The 25,861-nt window shown below is 42.8% G+C and overlaps 1 protein-coding gene across 1 annotated transcript in view; it reads right to left on the bottom strand.

Moving 5' to 3' along the window:
• The window catches only part of LOC144598258 (serine/threonine-protein kinase N2-like), a 125,556-nt gene that overhangs the window by 68,714 nt on the left and 30,981 nt on the right, over positions 1-25,861 (bottom strand). Inside the window, exon 2 of the mRNA XM_078408181.1 lies at positions 2,340-2,637. Within this exon, the coding sequence (XP_078264307.1) occupies positions 2,340-2,637 (298 nt within the window). The remainder of the gene's footprint in view (positions 1-2,339; positions 2,638-25,861) is intronic.

Genomic DNA, 25,861 nt, shown 5'->3' with positions numbered 1-25,861 from the left:
GCCCATCCTAATGAATGGACCGTCGAGGTCACCAATGTAGCGTGTTGATAAAGGCAAGGAGCCAGGTATTTTGGGAAGGTATATTTATTGGTTCGTGGGTCTCAGACGGGTCTAGTCTGCCGGAATGGCTTGGCGCCCAAACCTTGTCCTTATATCTCTGAGTCCAGGACCGCCTCCCGGGACTGGTCCATTCCCGTGCCGAGGGGTCGGTAGTAGTATGGCCCGACCCTTGGGAGCCGCCACAGTGTCTCCTTTCAAAATAAACGTGGAGAGGAGGAGGAACAAGAGAAGTGAACAGGTTTGTCTTCCGGCTATGCTCCCTGGCAACCTGCCAAAGTGCAACATTAGCTCAGACCTAAGAGTGTCATCTAGGTTTGTTCTATCAACCAGGAAATGAAGTGTAATGTATACAAATTAATGCCATCACAGTTTTCTAAATATTATTGTAAACTCTGTTCTAATCTGCACTAGAAATTACTGTTGAAAAAAAGTGCCCATCACCATGTGCCTGGTTACACGAGGAAGATCTATAAATACAGGGCATACTTGGTTGCATGACAGAAAACATTTTTGACTTTGAACAAATGGTTTTACTAAAACGCAACTTTATATTTGCTGCACTTTTAAGATTGGGCAGCCAGTTACTACTGGAGAGATAAAAGGGTTGATCCATTTTGTTGTCAGCAGTAGGCTCGCTTTTTATGTGGCTCTTGCCAACTCAGCTCTTGACCACCATGTGATAAGAATTTACCCAGCTGGAATGCAAATGGGATAAGCAGTGGTGAAAGGCAAGCAGAGCAGCTCAATTATAAAGTTGCCGAGTAAAAACACTGCTTCGTGCCGCAGCTGCATAGAAGTTAGTTCATAACTTCAAACGTTGCAAGAAGGAGACTGTGGCAAGCTAGAGAGGAAATTGCAGGTGCCCTGGCTAAGATTTATGAGTGGCCATTAAATACGGGTGAGATGCTGAACACTGGAGGGTGGCAAACGTTGCGCCTCTATTTGTGAAAGGCTGCAGGGGAAAGCCTGGGAGCGACAGGCCAGTGAGTCCAACATCTGTGGTCGGAAAGTTACTAGAGAGTATTCTGAGGAATAAGATGTTCATGCATTTAGATGGATAGGAACTGATTAGGGATCTCAGCATGGTTTTGTATGTGGGAGATCGTGTCTCACAAATATGGATTTCAGCAAGGCATTTGACAAGGTTCAGCATGGTAGGCTGCACTGGAAGGTTAGATCATGTGGGATCCAAGGAGAAGAAAATTGGCTTCATGGAAGGAAGCACAGGGTGATGGTGGAAGGTTGCTTTTCGGACTGGATGTCTTAGTGGTATGGCTCAGGGTTGAGTATAGAAGTTGGGAGGTCACGTTACAAGACATTGGTCAGGCCACATTTACAGTATTGTGTTCAGTTTTGGTCACCCTGTTACAGGAAAAATATTGTGAAGCTGAAAAGGGTGCAGAAAAGATTTACAGTGGAAGAGGTTGAGCAGGCTAGAACTTTGTTCCATAGAGCGCAGGAGGATGGAGGGGTGATCTTATAGAGGTGTACAAGATCATGAGAGGAATAGATAGGGTAAATGCACAGAGTGCATTTTACTGAGAATAGGGGAATTGCAGTGCAGCCTACCATGCTGAGAACCAGAGGCCATAGGTTCATAAGGTCATAAGGAAAAGTAGAATTAGGCTATTTGGCCCATCAAGTCTACTCCGCTATTCAATCATGACTGATCTATCTTTCCCTCTCAACACCATTCTCCTGCCTTCTCCCCATAAACTCTGACACCTGTACTAATCAAGAATCTATCTATCTCTGCCTTAAAAATAGCCACTGACTTGGTCTCTACAGCCTTCAGTGGCAAAGAATTCCACAAATTCACCACCCTCTGACTAAAGACATTTCTCCTCATCTCCTTCCTAAAAGAACGTCCTTTAATTCTGAGGCAATAACCTCTAGTTTTAGACTCTCCCATTAATGGAAACATCCTCTCCACATCCACTCTATCCAAACCTTTCACTATTCTGTATGAATAGGTTTAAGGTAAGGGGAGGGGGGAAGGATTTAATCGGAATCTGAGGAGCAACATTTTGTTTTACACAAAGGGTTTTGTTTTACACAAACGAGCTGCTAGCTGAGGCAATTACTATCATAACATTTAAGAAACATTTAGACAGGTACACAAATAGAATAGGTTTAGAGGGATATGGGCCAAATGCAGGCAGGTGGGATTAGTGTAGATTAGTCGTGCTGGTCGGCATGGACAAATTGGGCCAAAGGGCCCGTTTTCACGCTGCATGACTCTAAGGAAAGTACCCGTAAGAGACAACTGCACCATTTACCTGCCAGCTCAGGATCATTCACAACAATGTGCGCGTTCAACTCTTGCAGCTCTTCGTGAAGCTCATCTAGTTTTTTGTTCGACTTTTTTAACATATTTTCCACATATGCCAGATTCTTCTTGTCAGTTGTGACTTTCTTGAGGTTCTCCGCTCCTTCCTTAATTTTAAGTTCCTTTCGTATTTCTCGTTTGATTGAATCCTTGATCTCGTCCAGCCTCTGTTGAACCATGGTGTCAGACAAATCCAAGTTCTGGCACAGGCCTAGACACTCCGACACCGGGTGAGTTCGGCCGTCACCCTGCAAAAGGAAGAAGGGTTTTTAAGTAATCAGATCATAATAAGAAACGCTTTATTTCTGACAATGCACGCCATGTGCACAAATTAGGTTTTTTTAAAAAGACAAAATACTACACAAGCATGTTTTCCATTACACCTAACCAGATAAACCACTTGGCACTGCATAAAACCACAACTGCAGACAATATAGTCAGCCATCCCACAAAACAGACAGAACTTCAAACACAATATAGTTAGAAGTATAAACATTTATTGAAAAATAACTGCAGAGATATTACAAGTGATCGTATGCCAGTGCAAAAAGTTCAAATATGCTGTTTCTTAATTTCAGATGATCCTTTGAAAGAACTTAACTGGTCAAAATAAAACAGTTTTTAATTAGCCAACCATAAGGAAATCATCAAATACTGCATGTATAACTACAAAGAACCTACACATCAGCATGTCAGAATCCTGCTCAACCCAAAGATGAATTAATGACCTGTTCTGCTGACTGTATTTTGACTATCAGATAAAAATGCTGAAAATATTCAAGTGTATCAGTTATCATCTATGGCAAAGCACGTCGTTTCAGCTCCATGAACTGAAATGATGAGCTAATAGCTGCCACAACAAACAAGTTGACACTGTCCTTAACTCTGCAATGCGGGTCATCACAGGGACGCTTAAGTCAACATCTTTGCAGTGGCTCCCTGTCCTCTCTCACATCGCCCCACCCAGCATATGCAGAAGGGAGAGGACGTTGAAAGATTGGTGCACCATCAAGGCTAACCCTGACCTTCCCATCCATGCTGACTCGAACAATCTGCCCAACATGCGCCTGAAGTCCCGCAAACCCTTCTGGTCTTCAGCCAAATCCCTGGAAGACTTTGGCCCCAAGACTGAGTGGCGCAGAGCCTGGAAAGATGCCAACACCAACAACGGAGAGGTCATCACAGACCCCACAGTGAAACCACCTGGATTAACCCTCCATCACAAGCAATGGCCAACCCTGAACAGGATCCGCACCCTCCATGCTAGAACAGCCCATCACCTGCACAAGTGGGGGGTGACAGACAGCCCTGCGTGCGACTGCAGATATCCAGACTAGACCATCCCACACATCATGAATGACTGCTCACCGAGGCTTTTCCCTGGTGGCATCAAGGCCATCCACCCAGCAGCTGATGCTGCCCTGGCCTGGATGTCTACCCTTGACCTACAACTTTCGGCTGTGCACGCCATACGCAAGAAGACCTGCGTGGGTTTTCTCCGAGATCTTCGGTTTCCTCCCACACTCCAAAGACGTACAGGTATGTAGGTTAATTGGCTGGGCAAATGTAAAAACTCCCCCTAGGTGTGTAGGATAGTGTTAATGTGCGGGGATCGCTGGGTGGCGCGGACCCGGTGGGCCTGTTTCCGCGCTGTATCTCTAAATCTAAAAAAAAATCTTTAAAAAAAGAAGTTCCATGAAGTTTTGATAGCGAATTTGTAGCTGGGGGGAAGGGGAATTGTCAAAATTTAAATTCAAAGTGGTATTAGAGTCATAAAGCTCGACTGCACAGAAACAGGTCCTTTTGTTTCAACTCGTGGTTTATGGCAATCATGTTGCCTGGCTTAGTTACCCCACTTCCCACCAAGATATGGTACTTGGTCTTATACAGCGTTGGTCTTAATGGAACCACAACATGGTCCCCAAGAAAGACTTTATCACTTACTCTGTGCAGCTGATGAACAAACATAGCCACTTATGGGCAGCCCAGCCCTGAACAGGTTATTGATGGGAAAAGGAGGATGCCGTCATCTGTTTCACTGATGGAAGCTAAAATTAAGTCATTGTTGTCACTGCCCCGACAAAAAAACCCCATCAGTGAAACGCCTTGTCCAAGCCCGACCTTTCTGAGAGCACATGGACGGATGCCTTTCAACCAGCGACACTGGGATTTCACAACCCGACTCCAAAACCTGGATATCAATATAGATGTTACTGCTCCTGCCATGTGATAAGGTTACGAGCGGAACACTCCCAACTTAGAAATGTGGTGCTTAACATGTACTGCAAAAATGTGGCAAGTTAGAAAAGAATAAAATCAGCATTGCTTTTAGTTGTCAGGCTCAGAACAGTGGAAGTAAAAACCGTAGTTCTATCTGTACCAAAATTAAATTAAATGACATAAGCTATACAACAGCTACTTTGTAGTTGGAAACTATATTCTCAAAGATTGACCCTGGTATCTTTCTTTTCGTTCTACTTTGATTCGATACCACGCAAACAAAAGCATTTCTTCGTATCTTGGTACAAGTGACAATAATAAACCTAAATGTATTAACAATATTAACAGTGGTAGAGTGGCTGCCTTACGCCAGAGACGTGGGTTCGATCCTGACTACGGGTGCTGTCCCTATTGAGTTTGTATGTTCTCCCGGTGACCATGTGGGTTTTCTCCGGGTGCTCTGGTTTCCTCCCACACTCCAAAGATGTATAGCTTTGTAGGATAATTGGCTTCGGTAAAATTGTAAAATTGTGTAGGATAGTGCTAGTGTACGCGGTGATCGCTGGTCGGTGGGTGGACTGAAGGGCCTGTTTCCGCACTGTATCTCTGAAACCTAAAACTAAGCAGTTTTAATTATCTTGAAGAACATTTTTTTTTTAATTTAAAAATAAATGTGAGGTTATCCACTTTGGCGGCAAAAACAAGGAGGCAGATTATTACCTCAATGGTGTCAGGTTAGGTAAGGGGGAAGTGTAGCGAGACCTGGGTGTCCTTGTACACCAATCACTGAAAGTTGGCGTGCAGGTACAGCAGGCAGTGAAGAAAGCTAATGGAATGTTGGCCTTCATAACGAGAGGATTTCAGTATAGGAGTAAAGAGGTTCTTCTGCAGTTGTATAGGGCCCTGGTAAGACCACATCTGGAGTATTGTGTATAGTTTTGGTCTCCTAATTTGAGGAAGGACATCGTTGTAATTGAGACAGTGCAGCGTAGGTTCACGAGATTGATCCCTGGGATGGCGGGACTGTCATATGAGGAAAGATTGAAAAGACTAGACTTGTATTCATTGGAGTTTAGAAGGATGAGAGGGGATCTTATAGAGACATATAAAAATTATAAAAGGACTGGACAAGCTAGATACAGGAAAAATGTTCCCAATGTTGGGGGAGTCCAGAACCAGGGGCCACAGTCTTAGAATAAAGGGGAGGCCATTTAAAACTGAGGTGAGAAGGAACTTTTTCACCCAGAGTTGTGAATTTGTGGAATTCTCTGCCACAGAGGGCAGTAGAGGCCAAATCACTGGATGGATTTAAGAGAGAGTTAGATAGAGCTCCAGGGGCTAGTGGAATGAAGGGATATGGGGAGAAGGCAGGCACAGGTTACTGATTGTGGATGATCAGCCATGATCACAATGAATGGCGTTGCTGGCTCGAAGGGTCAAATGGCCCCCACCTGCACCTATTTTCTATGTTTCTATGTCTCAGTTATTACTTGATAGAACATATCTTTGTTGAGTATGGGCAAAAAAAGTGCGAAGCAAAGGTGAGTGTATTGTCCTTAATAACTCATATGTTCTAACTGAAGGGGAGAAAGATTTCTGGAGCAAAACGCAAATCCAGTACCAACTGTAAAATATTCCCAGCCAAATTGTGGGCAAACGCAACAAACGGAAGTGAAAAAGTCCTTTTACTGACATAATTTTAGGAAAACAACCAAGATGATTCCATATTTTGATGAAGTCAGCACTCTAAAATTCTGTTTAGAGGAAAGGAATAAACTAAACAAATACAGTTGTTTTTGCTTAGTTAATTTCATGGTTAGGAACATGATTACAATTCTTAGAACTTGTAAGACAAAAACAATGAGTTTTGGACTCTTGGATTCCCCCGGCTGGCCATCCACCTTCACTAGACCTTTTCATTTCGAACTGCCGGCGGGATATCAACCGCCTCAAATTTTCCACTTTCCTGACTTACTCTAACCTCTCCCTTCCTGAACGTACAGCCCTCCGCTCACTCTGCAGCAACCCCGACTTAGTTATCAAACCAGCCGACAAGGGAGGTGCCGCGGTAGTCTGGAGCGCTGACCTCTACCGGACTGAAGCCAGATGACAACTCTCAGACACCTCCTCCTATTTATGCTTGGACCATGACCCCACAGACGAGCACCAGGCCGTAATCTCCAACACCATTACTGATCTCATCACTTCCGGCTCTCTGCCCTCTAAAGCCTCCAACCTTATCGTTCCCCAGCCCCGCACAGCTCCATTTTACCCTCTCCACAAAATCCACAAACAGAACTGTCCTGGCAGACCCATTGTTTCTATCCCCGAACTCTACCTCCGCTACATCGACGACTGCATTGGTGCCACCTCTTGTACCCATGCAGAACTCACTGACTTCATACATTTCACCACTAATTTCCATCCTGCTCTTAAATATATTTGGACCATCTCCGGCATCTCCCTACCGTTTCTGGATCTCACCATCTCCTTCACTGGAGACAGACTAGTGACCGACATCCATTACAAACCTACTGACTCCCACAGCTATCTGGACTACACTTCTTCCCACCCTGTTTCCTGTAAAAACTCTATCCCCTACACCCAATTCCTCCGTCTACGCCGCATCTGCGCCCGGGATGAGGTGTTTCACATTAGGGGATTGGAGATGTCCTCATTCTTTGGGAAACGGGGCTTCCCCTCTTCCACTATAGATGAGGCTCTCACTGGGGTCTCGTCAAAATCCCGCAGCTCCGCTCTTGCTCCCCCTCCCCCTGTTCGTAACAAAGATATAGTCCCTCTTGTCCTCACCTTCCACCCCATCAGTCATCGCATCCGACAAATTATCCTCCAACATTTCCGCCACCTCCAATGGGATTCCACTACTGGCCAAATCTTCCCATCTCCACCCCTTTCCGCTTTCCACAGAGACCGTTCCCTTCGTAAGTCCCTGGTCCACTCGTCCCTTCCCACCCAAACCACCCCCTTCCCAGGTACTTTCCCCGGCAACCGCAGGAGATGCAACACCTGTCTCTTTACCTCCCCCCTCGACTCCATCCAAGGACCCAAACAGTCTTTCCAGGTGAGGCAGAGGTTCACCTGCACCTCCTCCAACCTCATCTATTGTATCCGCTGTTCCAGATGTCAACTTCTTTACATCGGCAAGACCAAGCGCAGGCTCGGCGATCATTTCACTCAACACCTCCACTCAGTCCGTCTTAACCAAACTGATCTCCTGGTGGCTCAGCACCTCAACTCCCCCTCTCATTCCCAATATGACCTATCTGTCCTGGGCCTCCTCCATTGTCAGAGTGAGGCCCAGCGCAAATTGGAGGAACAGCACCTCATATATCGCTTTGGTAGTTCACACCCCAGCGGTATAAACATTGATTTCTCTAACTTCAGATAGTCCCTGCTTTCCCTCTCTGTCCCCTCCCCCTTCCCAGTTCTCCCACTTGTCTTCCTGTCTCTGACTGCGTTCTATCTTTGTCCCGCCCCCTCCCCTGACATCAGTCTGGAGAAGGGTCTCGACCCGAAACGTCACCCATTCCTTCTCTCCAGAGATGCTGCCTGACCCGCTGAGTTACTCCAGCGTTTTGTGTCTACCTAGCAGCAGACTATTGCGCTCTGAAAGGATGAGAACCCATTCACTTCTCTCCAGAAACCTTATCTGCAGCTTTTCCGCACATTTCCCAGTTTATGCTAAATCTTGCTTAGATAGGTTCTGACTTATTTTGGGTCTCCTGAAGCGCACAATTTAAAATACTCTCCAAACTAATCTCCAAATCGCTGATATCTTCCACATCCTCCTAAACAATACGTATATGCTCTGGAATTTCCTCCATAGCTTTCTCTGCTCGCCTATTGCCCTCAATAAAAAAAAATTGGCTTTAATTTCTAAATCAGATTTTATTATCTTCCTTAGCTTTAATAAGGCATCTCAAACGATATTTGTACATGACCCAGGCTGCACTTGACTCCAACATAGAAATATAATCACTCTCCCTCAGGATATAAATCCTAACCAACAGTGCTGTGAGTGTACATACAGAAGTACTGTACTGATTTAAGACAACTGCATGCCAGCACCTCCAAGGGCAATAACTATTGCCTTGACAGTGACGCCAGGTCCCAAAATGTGAATACAATTTTAAAATGGCAAACAGATGCTGCAAGTTGTTTACTTTCCTTTATTTTATTCCCTGTTCATGAGTGCTGTGCAAAAGTAGTCAATTGGACAACAGGTGTTTTATGAACCTGGCAAGCTAAATTTGGAAAACATCAAAGCCGAGCCTAATTATCACCTTTGCTGACATGCGAGTGTAACCAATGTGCACTAACACCACACCACATTCTTCCTATTATCCATACTCCATTGTAAACTTCTGTTGCAGAAAGCTTGAAACTACTTCCCAACTTTGCTCTTGGTCTGCCCATCACCAGTTCAACTCGATGTCCCATGGACATTCAGCGTATTCAGAATAAAAGGATAACGTGGCAGGTTACATTTCTGTATTATTATAAATTCTGTAAAGTTAAGCACTTCTTTTTTTAAACCTTCCAAACTTCGCTACTTAAGAGTGTTGACCCAAATTCACTCTTCACTGAACAGCCTTAATGCGCCTTGACGCCAAAGCTGGTTAAGGCACTAAGGACTATATATATTTAGTATTCAGTAAACCTCCGGTGATGTGCTATCCAACTAATTGGAAAAAATTATGATTTCAACAACTGACTCACCAGTGGTCTCTTCCATGCTCTCCTAAACCTCACTGGGGCTCTCACTTCCCGCACTTACCCAAAACTCAAGGGCTGCCACTTACAATGCTCTTCTAAACCCAGCCTGCCCCCATATTCTGTGCTCTTAAAATTCATTGGGACCCCCATTTTGCGCCTTCCTCTAAAACTCACCAAGCCCAATGACAGTACACATTATCAACTCACCTTGGTTCTCTGGGAAACTGATTAGTGTGTTAAGAGCAATAACACCCAACAGTCTATAAATCTGCCGGTCTGGTACCACCAATATTTTGAATATGCCGTGTTATGGGAGTTTTACTTAATATTCCCTTGACTTTCACCAATTTAATAGCACAAGGCAGGCAGAGCTACATCTGAAAAATGTCTTTCATATCCATTTCACTATATCCTCAAGTGAATTATATCCGCTCAAATAGTTCCTCAACCATAATCGCTTTTGCAGTGCAAGAAACATCGCAGCCAATTTGCATTTTATAAGCTTAGACAAAACCAACGAAAACCAGCAGATAGGTTGGGTATTTCTGATGACATTGGTTAAGCGAGACTGGGGATAACTCCCCTACTCCTTAAAGTAAGCAATAGGACAGTTGCACTTGAGAAAGCAGACCAGATCTTTATCCCATTCAAACGATAGTGTTGCACTGTCAGAGAAACTACCGAGGGAATCCAACAATGGGGCAACAGCCTCGATGTTTTATGCTCATACTACTCTGCGGAGAGTAGTGCATTCGGCTGAACGCACTATGGGAACTACACTCGCCCCCCCTGCAGGACCTATACATCGGGAGGTGCAGATCCAGAGCCAGCAACATTATGGGGGACCCCAGCAACGGACTGTTCCAGCTGCTATGGTCAGGCAAACGCCTCCGCTGTCACGCTGTGAAAACAGAGAGGATGAGACGGAGTTTCTTCCCACAGGCCATCAGGACCGTTAACTCATATCACCAGGGACTAATTTACTGTATTAATTTATTATTTGTGTTGTGTCTTTAAAAAAAAAAAAAAAATCTATTCTGTTTGTAGTTTTAGTACAATCCGCAGGCATTGCCACTTTCATTTCGCTGCACATCTTGTATGTGTATGTGAGAAATAAAGTAGACTTGACTTGACTAGAGTGAGAGTTGTACTCAAAACCTCCCTGACTCAGAGAGTGGAATATTATCAAATGAGTCATAGCTGATATTATCACAAAGTTATTCAACATTTGACTTGGCTCCTTAACTGGTGCACCACAATACTGAGTTTGCAAATCATATTAAAAATGTTTACATCCTTTTTATAAACCTGTCAGAATAAAAATGGTGTTTAAGCTCTTTAGAATGTAGAACAAAGAGGTTAGACAGCAGCTTTTAGGAAAGAGTTAAAAAAAATTATATGGCATCTCTCAAGACCATAGATGTACCATGTCACAACTAATGAAATATTTCTGAACTGTAAACAGCTGAAAGCAGAGCAATGTAGCAGCTAAATTATACCAGATGGTCTCTCAAATGGTAATGAAGTAAATGACCAGATGTATTTTAATGATCTTGGCTGTGAGGTAAAGATCAGCTAGGTTTCTACAGAAAGGCAGATTTGTAAAGTTGGACCAGGACAGTGACAGACTGCACTGGCCAAGGTAGAAGAGATTCAGAGCTCACAAGACAAGGTTGGGGAAATTCATAAATAGGACTTGTAGAAGATTTTAAATTTGATGTGTTGTGGAACATGAACCAAATAAGAGTCGAGGGCAAGTTGTAATCTACGCTTAATGACAGTGCTCTTGGCACAATGAAATGTATAAAAACCAAAGGGTAGACCAAGCAGAACAGAAATGCCATTGCAGTTAGACACAAAATGCTGGAGTAATTCAGCGGAACAGGCAGCATCTCTGGAGAGAAGGAATAGGTGACATTTCATGTTGATGTATTTGTGAATCTGTGGAATTCTCTGCCTCAGAAGGCAGTGGAGGCAAATTCTCTGAATGAATTCAAGAGAGAGCTAGACAGAGCTCTTAAGGATAGCGGAGTCAGGGGGTATGGGGAGAAGGCAGGAACGGGGTACTGATTGAGAATGATCAGCCATGATCACATTGAATGGCGGTGCTGGCTCGAAGGGCCCAATGGCCTACTCCTGCACCTATTGTCTATTGAGACCTTTCTTCCGACTCCATTCTCTCCAGAGATGTTGCCTATCCCATTGAGTTACTCCAGCACTGTGTCCACCTTTGGTTTAAACCAGCATCTGCAGTTCCTTCCAACACAATGCCATTGTAGTGATGAACAAATGGACAGTGGTTTTACAGGGTGCAAAAGTGACAAAGCATTATGCCGCAAAGCCGGAAAGCAGTGGAATTAGCAAGGTCCAGAGAGATGTTGAACTAATTTATCTAACTAGACATTTTTGGTTCTAAACCTGACCACTCGGAGAAGGAGATTCTGGACAAACAAACCACTGCTATATTGCCAACACAACGATAAAGTTAAACAGCTATTTCTAATTATTAAATTCTAATACAGTTCTCTTGACCATTGTTCAACTGGGAACCCCCATGGGGTTAGGAGGGAGATAGATCAGCCATGATTGAATGGCGGAGTAGACTTGAAGGGCCGAATGGCTTAATTATATTCCTATCCCTTATGACCGTATAAAGGAATGATTAGGAGAAAGCTTCTTCCAATTTATCCCTTATCTTTCTGCGGTTAAGTGTACCACACGTTGGTTCTTCCCCTTTCCATAATGTCAGGAAAGCTGAAGTGACATTTTGGGGTTCTCGTTGTCGACCTCCCCGTGGTGAGCACTGTCAACTGACCTCAGTCTCGCGAACGACAACAAATAGAGAAAGCAGAAGCAGCTTCATCCTTCTGCAGCCTCAAACGCAAGAAGAAGTGACATTTGAACAGAAAGCTTAATATATTATGTTCGTATTACTCATGTATTATAGTGCTTATAATACGTATTGTGACACATCCTGCAACACATGCAGCAAGTTGTGGTTTTCTTTGTTCTCCATTCGCCTTGCTGAGACTGTACTGCAGGTTTAGTAAGAAAATAACTGCAGATGCTGGTACAAATCGAACGGTATTTATTCACAAAATGCTGGAGTAACTCAGCAGGTCAGGCAGCATCTCAGGAGAGAAGGAATGGGCGACGTTTCGGGTCGAGACCCTTCTTCAGTCTGATGTCTGAAGAAGGGTCTCGACCCGAAACGTCGCCCATTCCTTCTCTCCTGAGATGCTGCTTGACCTGCTGAGTTACTCCAGCATTTTGTGAATAAGTACAGCAGGTTTAGATTATTATAATAATAATAATGTAAATAATAAACATTTATTTTTTATAGCGCTTTTCCAAATGCTCAAAGACGCTTTACAAAAACAGTCAAGACATAAAAACAAACAGACAAACTATCCTGATGGAGAAGCGGCGAACAAACAGCGCCAGCGTCCTCTCACGTCAGGGTCCGGCAGTAAACAATAAAGAACACAAGACACACAATTACAATTTTAACACAAACAGCCATCACAGTGATTGCTCCAGGCACACCCTCACTGTGATGGAAGGCAAAGAAAAGTCTTATCTCCTCCTCATTCTTCTCCCGTGGTGCCACGAGGCGATCGAGGCTCCCGACTTTTGAAGCCCCCACCGGGCGATGGAAAGTCCCAGGGCTGAGCCGAGCAGGCCGATGAAGGTCTTGAGCCCCCACCAGGCGATGGAAAGTGCCGCGGCCAGGCCACGCAGGGCGATGAAGGGCCTGCGAGCGGGTCAATCAAACCTCGCGCTTCGGGGTGGTCGAAGCTGCTACGGCTGGAGCTCCCGAAAGCCGGTCGCCAGCCAGGGACCTGCGAGCTCCCGATGTTGCGGTCTGCAGGGCCCACGGCCGAAGCCTCCGAGATGGTAAGTCCAGGCCCTGCGACCGGAGTCTTCAAGGTCGATCCCAGCTGGAGGCCGCCAACTCCACGGTGTTAGGCCGTAGCACGAACGGAGACACAACACGGTAAAGGTCGCATCTCCGTTGAGGAGGAGATTAGAAATAAAGGTTTCCCCCACCCCCCACATATACAGAGTTAAAAATAAATCAAAAGAAACATTTAAACGATAACAAAGACAAAAACAAAAAAAAGACAGAGAGACTGCCGGTGAGCCGTGGTTGTAAAACTGACTGAAAGGTGTATTTTCCCATCTGCAACTCTGCCTAAAGACGGTTGATCCAAGAGAAATGTTCTGTCGGAAGAGGAAGAGTATTAAAAATCTAAAGGAGCAGGTTGATAACTCCGATCCAACTTATATTTTCCCATCTGAAACTGTCTGAAGACCTTCGTTGATACAATAGAAATGTCCTGTTAGAAGGTGAAGAGGCATGAAGAACTAAAGGAGTAGGTTGATCACTCAGATCATCAGGGCAGCACGGTGGCGCAGCGGTAGAATTGCTGCCTTATAGCGCCAGACTTGTATTCGATCTTGACTATGGGAGCTGTCTGTACAGTTTGTACGTTCTCCCCATGACCAGCGTGGGTTTTCTCTGAGATCTTCGGTTTCCTCCCATAATCTAAAGATGTACAGATTTGTAGGTTAATTGGCTTGGTATAATTGTAAATTGTCCCTAGTATGGATGGTGTTGATGTGCAGGGATCGCCGGTCGGCATGGCCTTGGTGGGCCGAAGGACCTGTTTCCACGTGGTATCGCTAAACTAAACAAAAAAAATGCTAAACAGAACAACCTGAATGATATCAGCACGGCAATCATGTAAAAACCTAAAAAAAAAAAAAAATATTATGCAAATTGTTTGCACTGCTACTCAACTTGTACTTACTTGTTTGCAAGCATTAATATGGTTGTTTCACTTAAGTGATGTGCATAGTTTATCATGGCAATGAATCGTCTGTTATATCAACACAGCAACAAGGCACAATCCAGACATTAGACAGAATATTCTCCATTTACTTGAATGAAGGCATCAACATTCATCAAGTAGCTCAGCACCACCAGGACAAAGGAGCCCAAGCTTGCCAACACATTCATTACCCCATACAACCACTCTTCCGAACGGCGTTGTCCAAAATCTAGAAAACTCAATCTGCAAGTGCTTGCCAAACCTAAAACTTCAGCCATCAAGGAAGAGAAGTGCAGCAATCGTGGAATAGTGGAAGAACACCAACATCTGCAGATTCCTCTCTGCCATCTCACGCCATCCTGACTCAGAAACACATCATCATTCCTACATTGTCACTGGGTCCAAATCCTGGACCCTTTGGCCTTCAACTATGAGGGAGTGATTTCATCAGGAAGACTACAGCAGTTCAAGAAAGTGGTTCATCGATACTACCTTTTTGAGGATAATTGGCATGGACAATAAATGCCGACCTTGCCACCAACATCCATGCCACCAACATCTATAATCTCATGAAAATGAACAGAAGATACAAGCTTGATGCTCCTACCATTGGCATTAGTAAATGCCCCATTACCTACCAGCAATTTTAAAGAGTATTATGTTCAGCTCTCTAAAATTGTCAACATTGGTAAAGAAAAATAAGCCTATCCTTTTACAGCTTGCTGCTTCTTGAAATTCAAATTAACCTATTACTGATCTGGTTGATTATTTATAATTTGCCATTGGTTTTAGCAATTGTCAAGACTGGTCACTGACTTTGCTTTTTGACAGAAACACCATCTGGCATTACACAAAGATAAAGTGGCCTTAAAATTGTATGTTACAAAGACATTCTGTACTAATGGATCAAATTTGGTAACATATCAACCTGCACTTTAAAACACACAGGAAGTGATTGAGAAATTCTACTAATCATGCCAATTTCAATGTCAATGACTAATAGATAAGGTAGTGGTGTTTAAGGGGCTTTTAGATAGTCACATACATGTGCAGAGGCCGTAGAAATATGAATCATGTGCAGCTAGAAATGATCAATTTAATTTGGTATCATGTTCTACACAGACATCATGGGCTGAAGAACCTGTTTCTCTGCTGTACTGTTCTATGTTATTCGGTAGAATTCTCTCTTGGGTCATAGTTATGGGTTCTAGATACCTTCCATAGACTAGGGGACGAAAATCCAAACAGCTATTCTAGTGCAATACTGGGTGCATGTGACAGAGACATCCTTTTTTCAGAGTTTGTTACAATGAGACTACATTTTTCTTTGCAGATGGACATGTTCTTTATCCCCCATTCCATAAAAGCAGCTGTGATACTGGAGCTGAAGTGGTACTATTTCAAACAGGAGGAAGGAAGTTGTCCCCAGTGTCCTGGTTAACATTTTTCCATTCAATCAACATCACTGATAAACAGATTAATTTGGTCTCCATCAGTTGCTTCTTGGAGCTTGTTGCGCACAAATTGCTGCTGATGTTTTCTTCGACATAGCAATAATTACACTTCCAAAAGCACCATAGCTAACAATTTGGAGTACGGAGTTTGCGGAAGTCTGTATATAATGCAAATAGTTTACAAGATTTGTGTTTCTGAAATGAGGCAACTAGTCTTGAATGGGGGAAAAAAAATCTTTCACATGCATATCCCAGAAATTGAGGAAGAAAATGCAGTAATATGATTACTTTGTTTTGCAATAATCGACTGATTATTTAATAAGCTTGAACTGGTTAATCATTTAGCAAGTCATTGCATTTAAACAATTCTACCAAGCCATCTATATCAGTGAAGAAACTTGCTGCCAAAAATAACAAAGCCACACCATGACTTACACTACGTTTTAAATAAAACGCATGTTTCTTCAATGACTCACAGGTGAACAGAGCAGGGAAGTCCCAGCCTCGCAGGTTGAATCCAATAATCTGACTGTTGTTAATCAGCCCAAAACTAAAATTTGCTGGAACATCCCTGGGAAGGAATGGTTAATTAGTATCGTCACTTCCAAACGATATAAACTGCAGATGTTAGAATCCTGAAATAAAATTAGAAAAGCTGGATATATTCAGAAATATTTACCTTTCATGTTTCTCGGTTCTAATGAAAGGTCAACAACCTGATATGTTAAACTCTGTTTCTCTCTTCATGGATGCTGCTAAGCCTGCTGAGCATTTCAAGCATTTTTTTGTTGCCTTATTTGGTGCTTCTAAACTATGATGCAATTCTTTCGTTAGAAATGACATGGGTATCACGGGATTGGACTCTAAGACTCGATTAGAATATCTGCCAATATTCACTATGTGTGCTTGAAAATAAAGTCTAACTGGAGGAATGGAAAGTTACCACAAATGAAACAAATGCTGGGAAGACATTTTTTTTCAGGAGGGGTCATCAGAAGAAAATACAAACTGATTTTTCCAATCATCATCAAAAACATTATCAAAAATCACAAGGTAAACCACTTTTGCCTCATGCTGTTTCACATGCCATGTCAATCCCTTGATGGGACAGCTGCCTTATAATCACTCTTATGCAACTTTCTTTTTAAAACTAAACTCCTGAAGGATATGGAGTCAAAGGCAACACTTATAAACTAGTAAAACCTGAACATCACACATTCCTTGGAAACTGGTTTAGTATGCTCCTATTGCAACACATGCCACAACAACTACAAACCAATTCGCCGTAGACGAGAATCAATTCAAGGACCTCGAGATTATCATCGCTGTGTCGTTACTTCAGTTGCTTTTAAACTCACATAGCGTTAAGACAATTAGGAAGGTGAACAAAAGGCTAAAGGAGGAAGGAACCATTGATAACTTGTTCCATTACTAGAATCAAACAATATAGAGAGGCTCTTGGGCTACTGAGACTGTGGCAACCACCAAGTACACATTTACACCCAGTCCCCACATCAGATTCTACAATTACCCTTCCCCTACACACTAAACTGAAGCACTTGGGGGGAAAAAAAGAGTCTTAGTTTAGTTTAGAGATTCAGTGCGGAAACAAGCCATCGAGTCCGCACTGACCAGTGATCCCCGCACACTTACACTATCCTACACACACGAGGGACAATTTTACACATACACCAAGCCAATGAACCTACAAACCTGTACATCTTTGGAGTGTGGGAGGAAACCGACGTTCTCGGAGAAAACCCATGCAGGTCACGGGAGAACGTACAAACTCCGTACAGACGGCAACCGTTGTCGGGATGGAACCCGGGTCTCCAGTGCTGCAAGCGCTGTAAGGCAGCAACTCTACCGCTGCGCCACCGTGCCACACCTTTCATGGGGAGAAATTGCAAACGCCAAACAAACAATCCAGAAAGTCAGAACCGTACCCCGATCGCTGGAGCTGTGAAGCAGCGGCTTTGTGGGCCACACAACTGCACCACCCAAATGACTAAATAGGAAGGATTTGTTTAATTAGTACGTGTTCTACCGGGTTCCTTGCGCAACGTACAATTAGGTCGACAAGAATTAAAGATGGGAGAGCTCCCACAGAATAATACAAATAATGGTTCCCATACAATAACAAAGTTGATCCAAAATTCAGAAACAACCAATGGCATTTTACGTAAGCAAAGATTAAAAGTTTTGAAGAACGCATAGTAAAACTCCAATAATCAGCACCCTTCAGCCGCACGATCATTTTCCCAGAGTGAACCAAGTTTAAAGGGAGTACACAAAGATAGAATCAGGGAGCTTCAAGGGAGAATGGGAGACAGAGCATCTCCAAACCCAACATGGAACTATTGGGATTTCCCAACAGGTGGATAGCAAGTTACAGGATCTTTACCAGATCAGCAGATTTAAAAACCTTAGAAGTGGAAACACATGTCAGGTTAAGAGTACTCAGCCTGAACAATCATCCTTTGTACAAAGTGAATGAATTGCAAGTGAAAATTCAAATTGTGTATGTGATTTAATACTCGCTAGTGAGAAATAATTGCACGACCCTCAGGACTGGAAACTGAACACCAGTTATAAAGATTGGCAATAGTATAGGGTCCAGGGTAGTAGAGAGAAGGCTGAAAATCACTTTTATGACACAAGCAGAGGTAACCAGGCATAGGAGAATATATGGGCAGAATTATGAGGAATTTAAACAGAAATGGTGGAAGAACTCAGCCGGCCATCGAGTGTCCGTGGAAAGAGAAATCAGTCAATGTTTTGGGTCGACAGCCTTTCCTCGGCACATGGTAGAGGATATAAGAGTTTTGTGTAAATGCTAAGGGTTTCCAATCATCCTACCCCTTTCTGTTAAATTCTCTAACCATTTGGGGTTGCACGATTTATTAATACACAAATCAGACAAGCACACAGTAAGGATAGAGCAGTTTAAATAAGTAATTTTAACTTCCACGGAGGTTAGAATCAGTTCAACTTTCTGAACTTTCTTTTAATGAATCGTCTTTTAATGAGTAAGAGGACAGGCCACATAATATTTATTTATGCACAATGGGTCGAATTTAGCATTTAAGCATTAATTAATACGACTGGACTTCAACATTTTGAATGAAATGAAGAAAACCAAAAGTTTTTTTTAATTTTAATTTGGAGACACAGGAGACTACAGATGCCGGAATCTGAAGCAGAAAAATGGCATGAACATTGATCTTTTCAATTTCAGGTATCCCACTCGGCATGTTCATTTTTTCACTCCCACCAATCCAGCCTGGGTCTTTTCTCTCTCTTTGTTCACATGTATTAGATAGTCCAGAAAATCCTCCAGCCCAGCACTACTAAAATGCCGGATTATCAAGAGTTTTACTATATTCGATCAGACGCCAAGCCACACAAAAAATCAGTAGCCTCTAAATTCGTACTAAGTCTATTCTCAATTGTGACAGCAGATGGAATTTTACCATCAGGCTCAGTTGTGTAAGCTTCCAGGTGGGTGGGGCCAGGTTGCCATTAGAAAGCAGTTCAGTAAGAGCACTTAAGCCCTGTAGTCAGCTAGTCATTACTCCGAGGCTGTAATATGTCTGATGGTGATTAATTGAAGGGAAAATGAAGGGCAATGCCTGGGCAATGTACAAATGTCAATAACAAGAGTCAGATTCTTCAATAGGCGGGAGAAAAAATAGTAAAACAACCAACACTTACTATTCAAATGTTATACAGAACAGAACTGTACTTCATTGAGGCATTAAACTAATACTGTCTAAATTATTTCCAGACTGAAAATTGCTATAAATGAAATGCAAAAGTCCTCCAAAAGACCTGGTTAAAATTCAGAACAATATAAATGTATACTAATATAATTTGCAATTTTATTAAAAAATCTTTGAGACATACCCTCATACCTTAATCAAGATTTAGTGTAAGAAAATAACTGCAGATGCTGGTACAAATCAAAGGTATTTATTCACAAAATGCTGGAGTAACTCAGCGGGTCAGGCAGCATCTCAGGAGAGAAGGAATGGGTGACATTTCGGGTCGAGACTCTTCTTCAGACCGTTTTATCAAGATTATCAAGATTAATGTAATTTAAAAAATATATTAAAACAAAAGTTACTGGATGGAGTACATTAGACAATAGACAATAGGTGCAGGAGTAGGCCATTCAGCCCTTCGAGCCAGCACCACCATTCAATGCGATCATGGCTGATCACTCTCAATCAGTACCCTGTTCCTGCCTTCTCCCCATACCCCCTCACTCCGCTATCCTTAAGAGCTCTATCCAGCTCTCTCTTGAAAGCATCCAACGAACTGGCCTCCACTGCCTTCTGAGGCAGAGAATTCCACACCTTCACCAATCTCTGACTGGAAAAGTTCTTCCTCATCTCCGTTCTAAATGGCCTACCCCTTATTCTTAAACTGTGGCCCCTTGTTCTGGACTCCCCCAACATTGGGAACATGTTTCCTGCCTCTAATGTGTCCAATCCCCTAATTATCTTATATGTTTCAATAAGATCCCCCCTCATCCTTCTAAATTCCAGTGTATACAAGCCTAATTGCTCCAGCCTTTCAACATACGACAGTCCCGCCATTCCGGGAATTAACCTAGTGAACCTACGCTGCACGCCCTCAATAGCAAGAATATCCTTCCTCAAATTTGGAGACCAAAACTGCACACAGTACTCCAGGTGCGGTCTCACCAGGGCCCGGTACAACTGTAGAAGGACCTCTTTGCTCCTATACTCAACTCCTCTTGTTATGAAGGCCATTTATGAAGGCCATTGGACATCTCCTGTATTCCATGCTTCTGCAACACGGAATCTTTGAAAAGATTTCAGTGAATCTCAAAACCAGGCTAATCTACAATCCTTGGACAGAGGTAACAATCTCTTCTATCTGGAAGGGTTGTCTAGATCCCTGGATGAAAATAAGGGAGGATGTGTAGGGACAGGTGCCACACCTTCTATAGCTGCAGGGGAAAACTAGTCATCTACTAATTCGCAGAGGCCCATTATTTTAAGCTCCCAATTAGGGTTGGTGGCCAAAAGGATGACTTGATACAGTATTTAGGCAAAGCAGTAAAAGTTATGGAAAACTGTTCACCAACGGTGGAATGGATTGCACACTGCTGAGTTCTCAAAGATAGTTCTTTCACTCCAGCAACTTCAAGAGATGGATAATAAATTCTAATCCTGTCAAAATCCTAACACCTAAGTTTTATAATACAGTGATAGGAACCAAATACTGTGGGCATATTATTCTATTTATGAGGATTATGAGGGCAGCACAAAAGCACAGCCATTCAACTACGTTATCTCTTGGCATAACTAAATATTAGTGATATTGGCCAAGAATAATAACTGAAATCAATGGCATTCATGAACATATCAGAAAATTAAATGTACAAATGTGCAGTTAAAAATGATAGCATCTAAATTATAGACACAGAGTAATAGTGTGGAAACAGGCCCTTTGGCCCAACTTGCCCATACCGGCCAACATATCACAGCTACACTAGTCCCACCTGCATGCATTTGGTCCATATCCCTCCAAACCTGTCCTATCCATGTACCTGCCTGTTTCTTAAATGTTGAGATAGTCCCTGCCTCAACTACCTCCTCTGACAGCTTGTTCCATACACCCACCACCCTTAATGTGAAAAAGTTACCCCTCCGATTCCTATTAAATCTTTTCCCCTTCACTTTAAACCTATGTCCTCTTGTCGTCAATTCATCTACTCTGGGCAAGAGACTCTGTGCATCTACCTGATCTATACCCCTCATGATCTTATACACCTCTATAAGATCACTCCTCATCTTCCTGCACCCCAAGGAATAGAGCCCCAGCCTACTCAACCTCTCTCTGTAGCTCAGACCCTCTAGTCCTGGCAATATCTTCCGTCAATCCTCTCTGTACCCATTCCAGCTCGACAACATCTTTCCTATAACATGGTGCCCAGAACTGAACACAATACTCTAAATGCGGTCTCATCAATATCTTATACAACTGCAAAATGACCTTCCAACTTCTATACTCAATATTCTGGCTGATGAACGCCAATGTGCCAAATGCCTTTTTGACCACCCAATCTACTGCGACTCGACCTTCAAGGAACCATGCATATGCACTCCTAAATCCCTCTGCTCTACCACGCTACCCAGAGCCCTACCCATCACTGTGTAGATCCTGCCAATGTTAGACTTCCCAAAATGCAACACGTCACATTTCTCTGTATTAAATTCCATCAACCATTCCTCAGCTCACCTGGCCAATCGATCAAGATCCTGCTGCAATTTTTCACAACCATATTCCCTATTTGCAAAACCACCCACTTTTGTATCATCAGCAGACTTACTAATCTTGCAGTGTATGTTCTCATCCAAATCATTGACCAGAAAGTTGTTGATCATTGCTCTGCCTATTCCAGTGGAGCAATGTGTCTGATTCTCTATATTCAAATACATTGATGGCATAATCTTCTCATCTGAAAAGGCAGTGAAGTCTAATTCAACACAGAAAGTTAGTTTTTTTTAAAATTGTGATAAAGTGAATATTAATGTTAGTAAAGAGCCATAAAGAGATGCAGCTTGGAAATATGGTTCCACCGAGTCCATGCCAGCCATCAATCATTTACATCAATTCTACACTAATCCCATTTCTTTTATTCTCCACACATCCTCTAGCTTTGTTGAGATTCTACCACTCATCTACACAACTAGGAGAGTTTTACAAGTGGCAATTAATCTACTGACCCACAAATCTTTGGGACATGGGAGGAGCTGTGCTGGTGCGTCTCCAGAGGAGGTTTACGGGAATGATCCCAGGAATGAATGGGTTAACATATGATGTAAGAAAATAACTGCAGATGCTGGTACAAATCGAAGGTATTTATTCACAAAATGCTGGAGTAACTCAGCAGGTCAGGCAGCATCTCAGGAGAGAAGGAATGGGCGACGTTTCGGGTCGAGACCCTTCTTCAGACTGAAGATATGATGATCATTTGGCTGCACTGGACCTCTACTCGCTGGAGTTTAGAAGGATGAGGAGGGGAATCTCATTGAAACTTATCGAATAGTGAAAGGAGTGGATAGAGTAAATGTGGAGAGGATATTTCCACTTGTGGGAGAGTCTCGGACCAGATGTCAAAGCCTCAGAATTAAAGGACGTTCCCTAAGGAAGAAGATGAGGAGGCATTTCTTTAGTCATTGGGTGGTGAATCTGTGGAATTTATTGCCACAGAAGGCTGTGGAGGCCATCAATGGATATTTTTAAGGCAGAGATAGATAGATTCTTGATTAGTATAGGTGTCAGAGGTTATGGGGAGAAGGCAGGAGAATGGGGTTAAGAGGGAAAGATAGATCAGCCATGATTGAATGGCAGAGTAGACTTGATGGGCTGAATGGCCTAATTCTGCTCCTATCACTTATACAATACAATACAATATATCTTTATTGTCATTGTACAGGGGTACAACGAGATTGGGAATGCGCCTCCCATAAGATGTAATAATTTAATTAGCTAGTCAGTATTAAGTATTATGAAACTAGAACACGAGGAGAAAGCCCATAATGTCACGGGGAGAACATATGAACTCCACACAGATAGCAACCAAGGGCAGCTGCTCTGTTATCTATGCCACATCTATGTGTGGGGTCTACTTCAATACTTTTTTCTTCTTCTATCTTTCCCTTCCTAATCTGATTTAAACATTTCATCTGATATTGGTCAGCAATTCAAATTTCCCCTTCTGGCTTCAGATGTTCATTATTATTTGACAATCCCTCCCATCTGATTAATTAAGCTATACAGTCTGTCAAAAGGTTATTCGCCTAAAATGGTTCATTATGCCACAGCTGCTACCTGACTTGCTATTTCCACCATTCCCTTTTTCTTTTAAATTGCATAACTACTTGTCTTTGTTCACACAGGCTCTCGAGTCCAGGTAAAGATCCAAGTGCCTTTTCAGAATCTCCTTTGCAGCAAACTACGGTGCACACTCAGGCAGAGAGAAGTAGAACAGCCTGCACGCACGGTTTGCTTGCTGGTTGCAGGTAATTCTGTCTGCGTAAATAAACCAAACCTAACTTAATTGCAACAATTAGCAGAATTAATACATTACAAATTACCTACAGATGGTGCAAGAGGTTGACTTTCAATTGAGAAATTTCAAATATGTTGCTGGTGATAACCAGGGGATAAATTTTAGATTTTAAAGTTTTGAAGACTTAACATTTTGGTTTTGACTGAAAAAATGTACGCTGCTGACATGCATTTTTTTCTCCAGCTAATGAGATAAACAGTAAAACGATTATTAATGAATATTCTAACTGACATTCAAAATTATTAAAATAGTGAGAACTATAAATGCAGGAATCCCCTGGATTTCAGAGAGTTGCGATCCTCGAGAGTGGTCCATGTCGTGATTTTCCATATCGCTAAGCTGTCACCTGCGCATGCTACAGGAGACACATTTATCTGCACCAATGTCCATAATGCAGAGGCCACCTCCAGTTTCAAAACGTAAAAAGGTCACACTAAATGTGTCATCATGTTAAAATCCAGAAGCTTCAATTACAAATCCAAAGACAATGGCCATTCATGTGTGCTAAACATACAGAAGTGCACAGAATCACAAAACGGGTAGCTCAGAAAAATGACAATCAACTCGTTTCAGGCATATACGAACTCTATTTATTCACAAAATGCTGGAGTAACTCAGCAGGTCAGGCAGCATCTCGGGAGAGAAGGAATGGGTGACGTTTCGGGTCGAGACCCTTCTTCAGTCTGAAGAAAAGTCTCAACCCGAAACGGCACCCATTCCTTCTCTACAGATGCTGCCTGACCCGCTGAGTTACTCCAGCATTTTGTGTCTATCTTGTTGGAGATCAATCCAGGCATATCTTGTGTTAGCAATTAATTATCAGCTGGATCTTCTGGTCATTCTTGTCAAATCAATTTTTGTTATTTTGGAAATGAAACCAAGTGCCTCTCCCCGGGTTCTGATTATGGAATATAATCTAAATATATAGTTCAGGGTAGTCCAGATGTCATAGACATTGCGGCTCCTGTTGGCTTTAGTCACTAGCACCTCACAGGCAGCTTATCAAAACATTTACTTTTGCTCTTGGTATTCTTGATTGTGTTTTGGTGACAGTTGATGAAGATAACAAAGCAGATCAGAGATCAGTCCCACAGACATTAAGCCTTGTTGTGTTGTCTTTGCCCACCTTTGCTGTCTATCGCTGCTCCAGTGATGCCGTCAGATCTTATGCGTGTCTGTTTAATGGAACATGATGTTGCTTAAAACGAAGATAGACACAAAAAGTTGGAGTAACTCAGCTGGTCGGGCAGTACCTCTGGAGAAAAGGAAAACGAGATTGTGCTGTAAGCATTTTGTCAGGAGTTGGCTTCACCTATTCTTTCCTTGCAGTTTATGCATTGCCAGAGGGTTGCATTCTTTCCCACCCAGGCATTGTTTCTGCGTGGATTGCATACCCAGATTCTTTCCGCGCTTGGAGTAGAATTCCTTCTTGAATTCATCTATATCTTCTGAGGTTTGAGCATGTGCACTGGTGTCCGTAATGTGTTCGCTTCATATTGAGAGTGAGCTTCAGGTCATGAGGCATCCACTTATTCCATAGAAGAAGTTGCAAGCTTATCCTTGGCGTCAATTTCCATTCCGTGAAGGCTGTGTTCCTTTCTCATTTGCCCATCCAGATGAAGGCCTACCCACAAGCTTGTTCTTTAAACTTGTCATCCGTTACCTCCTTGCTTTACTTGGGATGGTGATGTCCATATCAAAGCGCCTGAACTCCTCGGAATAAATAGATTTGTACCAGCATCTGCAGTTATTTTCTTATATACAAACTTAATTTCAACTCGACCAATTCTTCTGCCTTTTCTTCACAGCCTTACAAAGCCAAGCACTGGAAGAAGGATTAATATGGATGGAAACTCACAGATCAGTATGAACGTATTGGCCTGTTTCATTGCTCTAGTTTTTATGACTCTATTAATTTGTCCTTTCAGCATGTTTATAGTATCTCAAACATTTTGTAGTTTGCAGTGAACAGCTAGCTGCCACATGGTAAGCTCAGTTGGAGAATGAATGTGTAGGAAGGAACTGCAGATGTTGGTTTAAACCGAAGATAGACGCAAAAAGCTGGAGTCAGTGGGACAGGCAGCATCTCTGGGTGACGTTTCGGGTCGAAGGTCGA

Source organism: Rhinoraja longicauda, chromosome 11, assembly GCF_053455715.1.
Source record: "Rhinoraja longicauda isolate Sanriku21f chromosome 11, sRhiLon1.1, whole genome shotgun sequence".
NCBI lineage: Eukaryota > Metazoa > Chordata > Chondrichthyes > Rajiformes > Arhynchobatidae > Rhinoraja > Rhinoraja longicauda.
The sequence above is the reverse complement of the archived record's forward strand: the minus strand, read 5'-3'. Positions and strand labels throughout refer to the sequence as shown.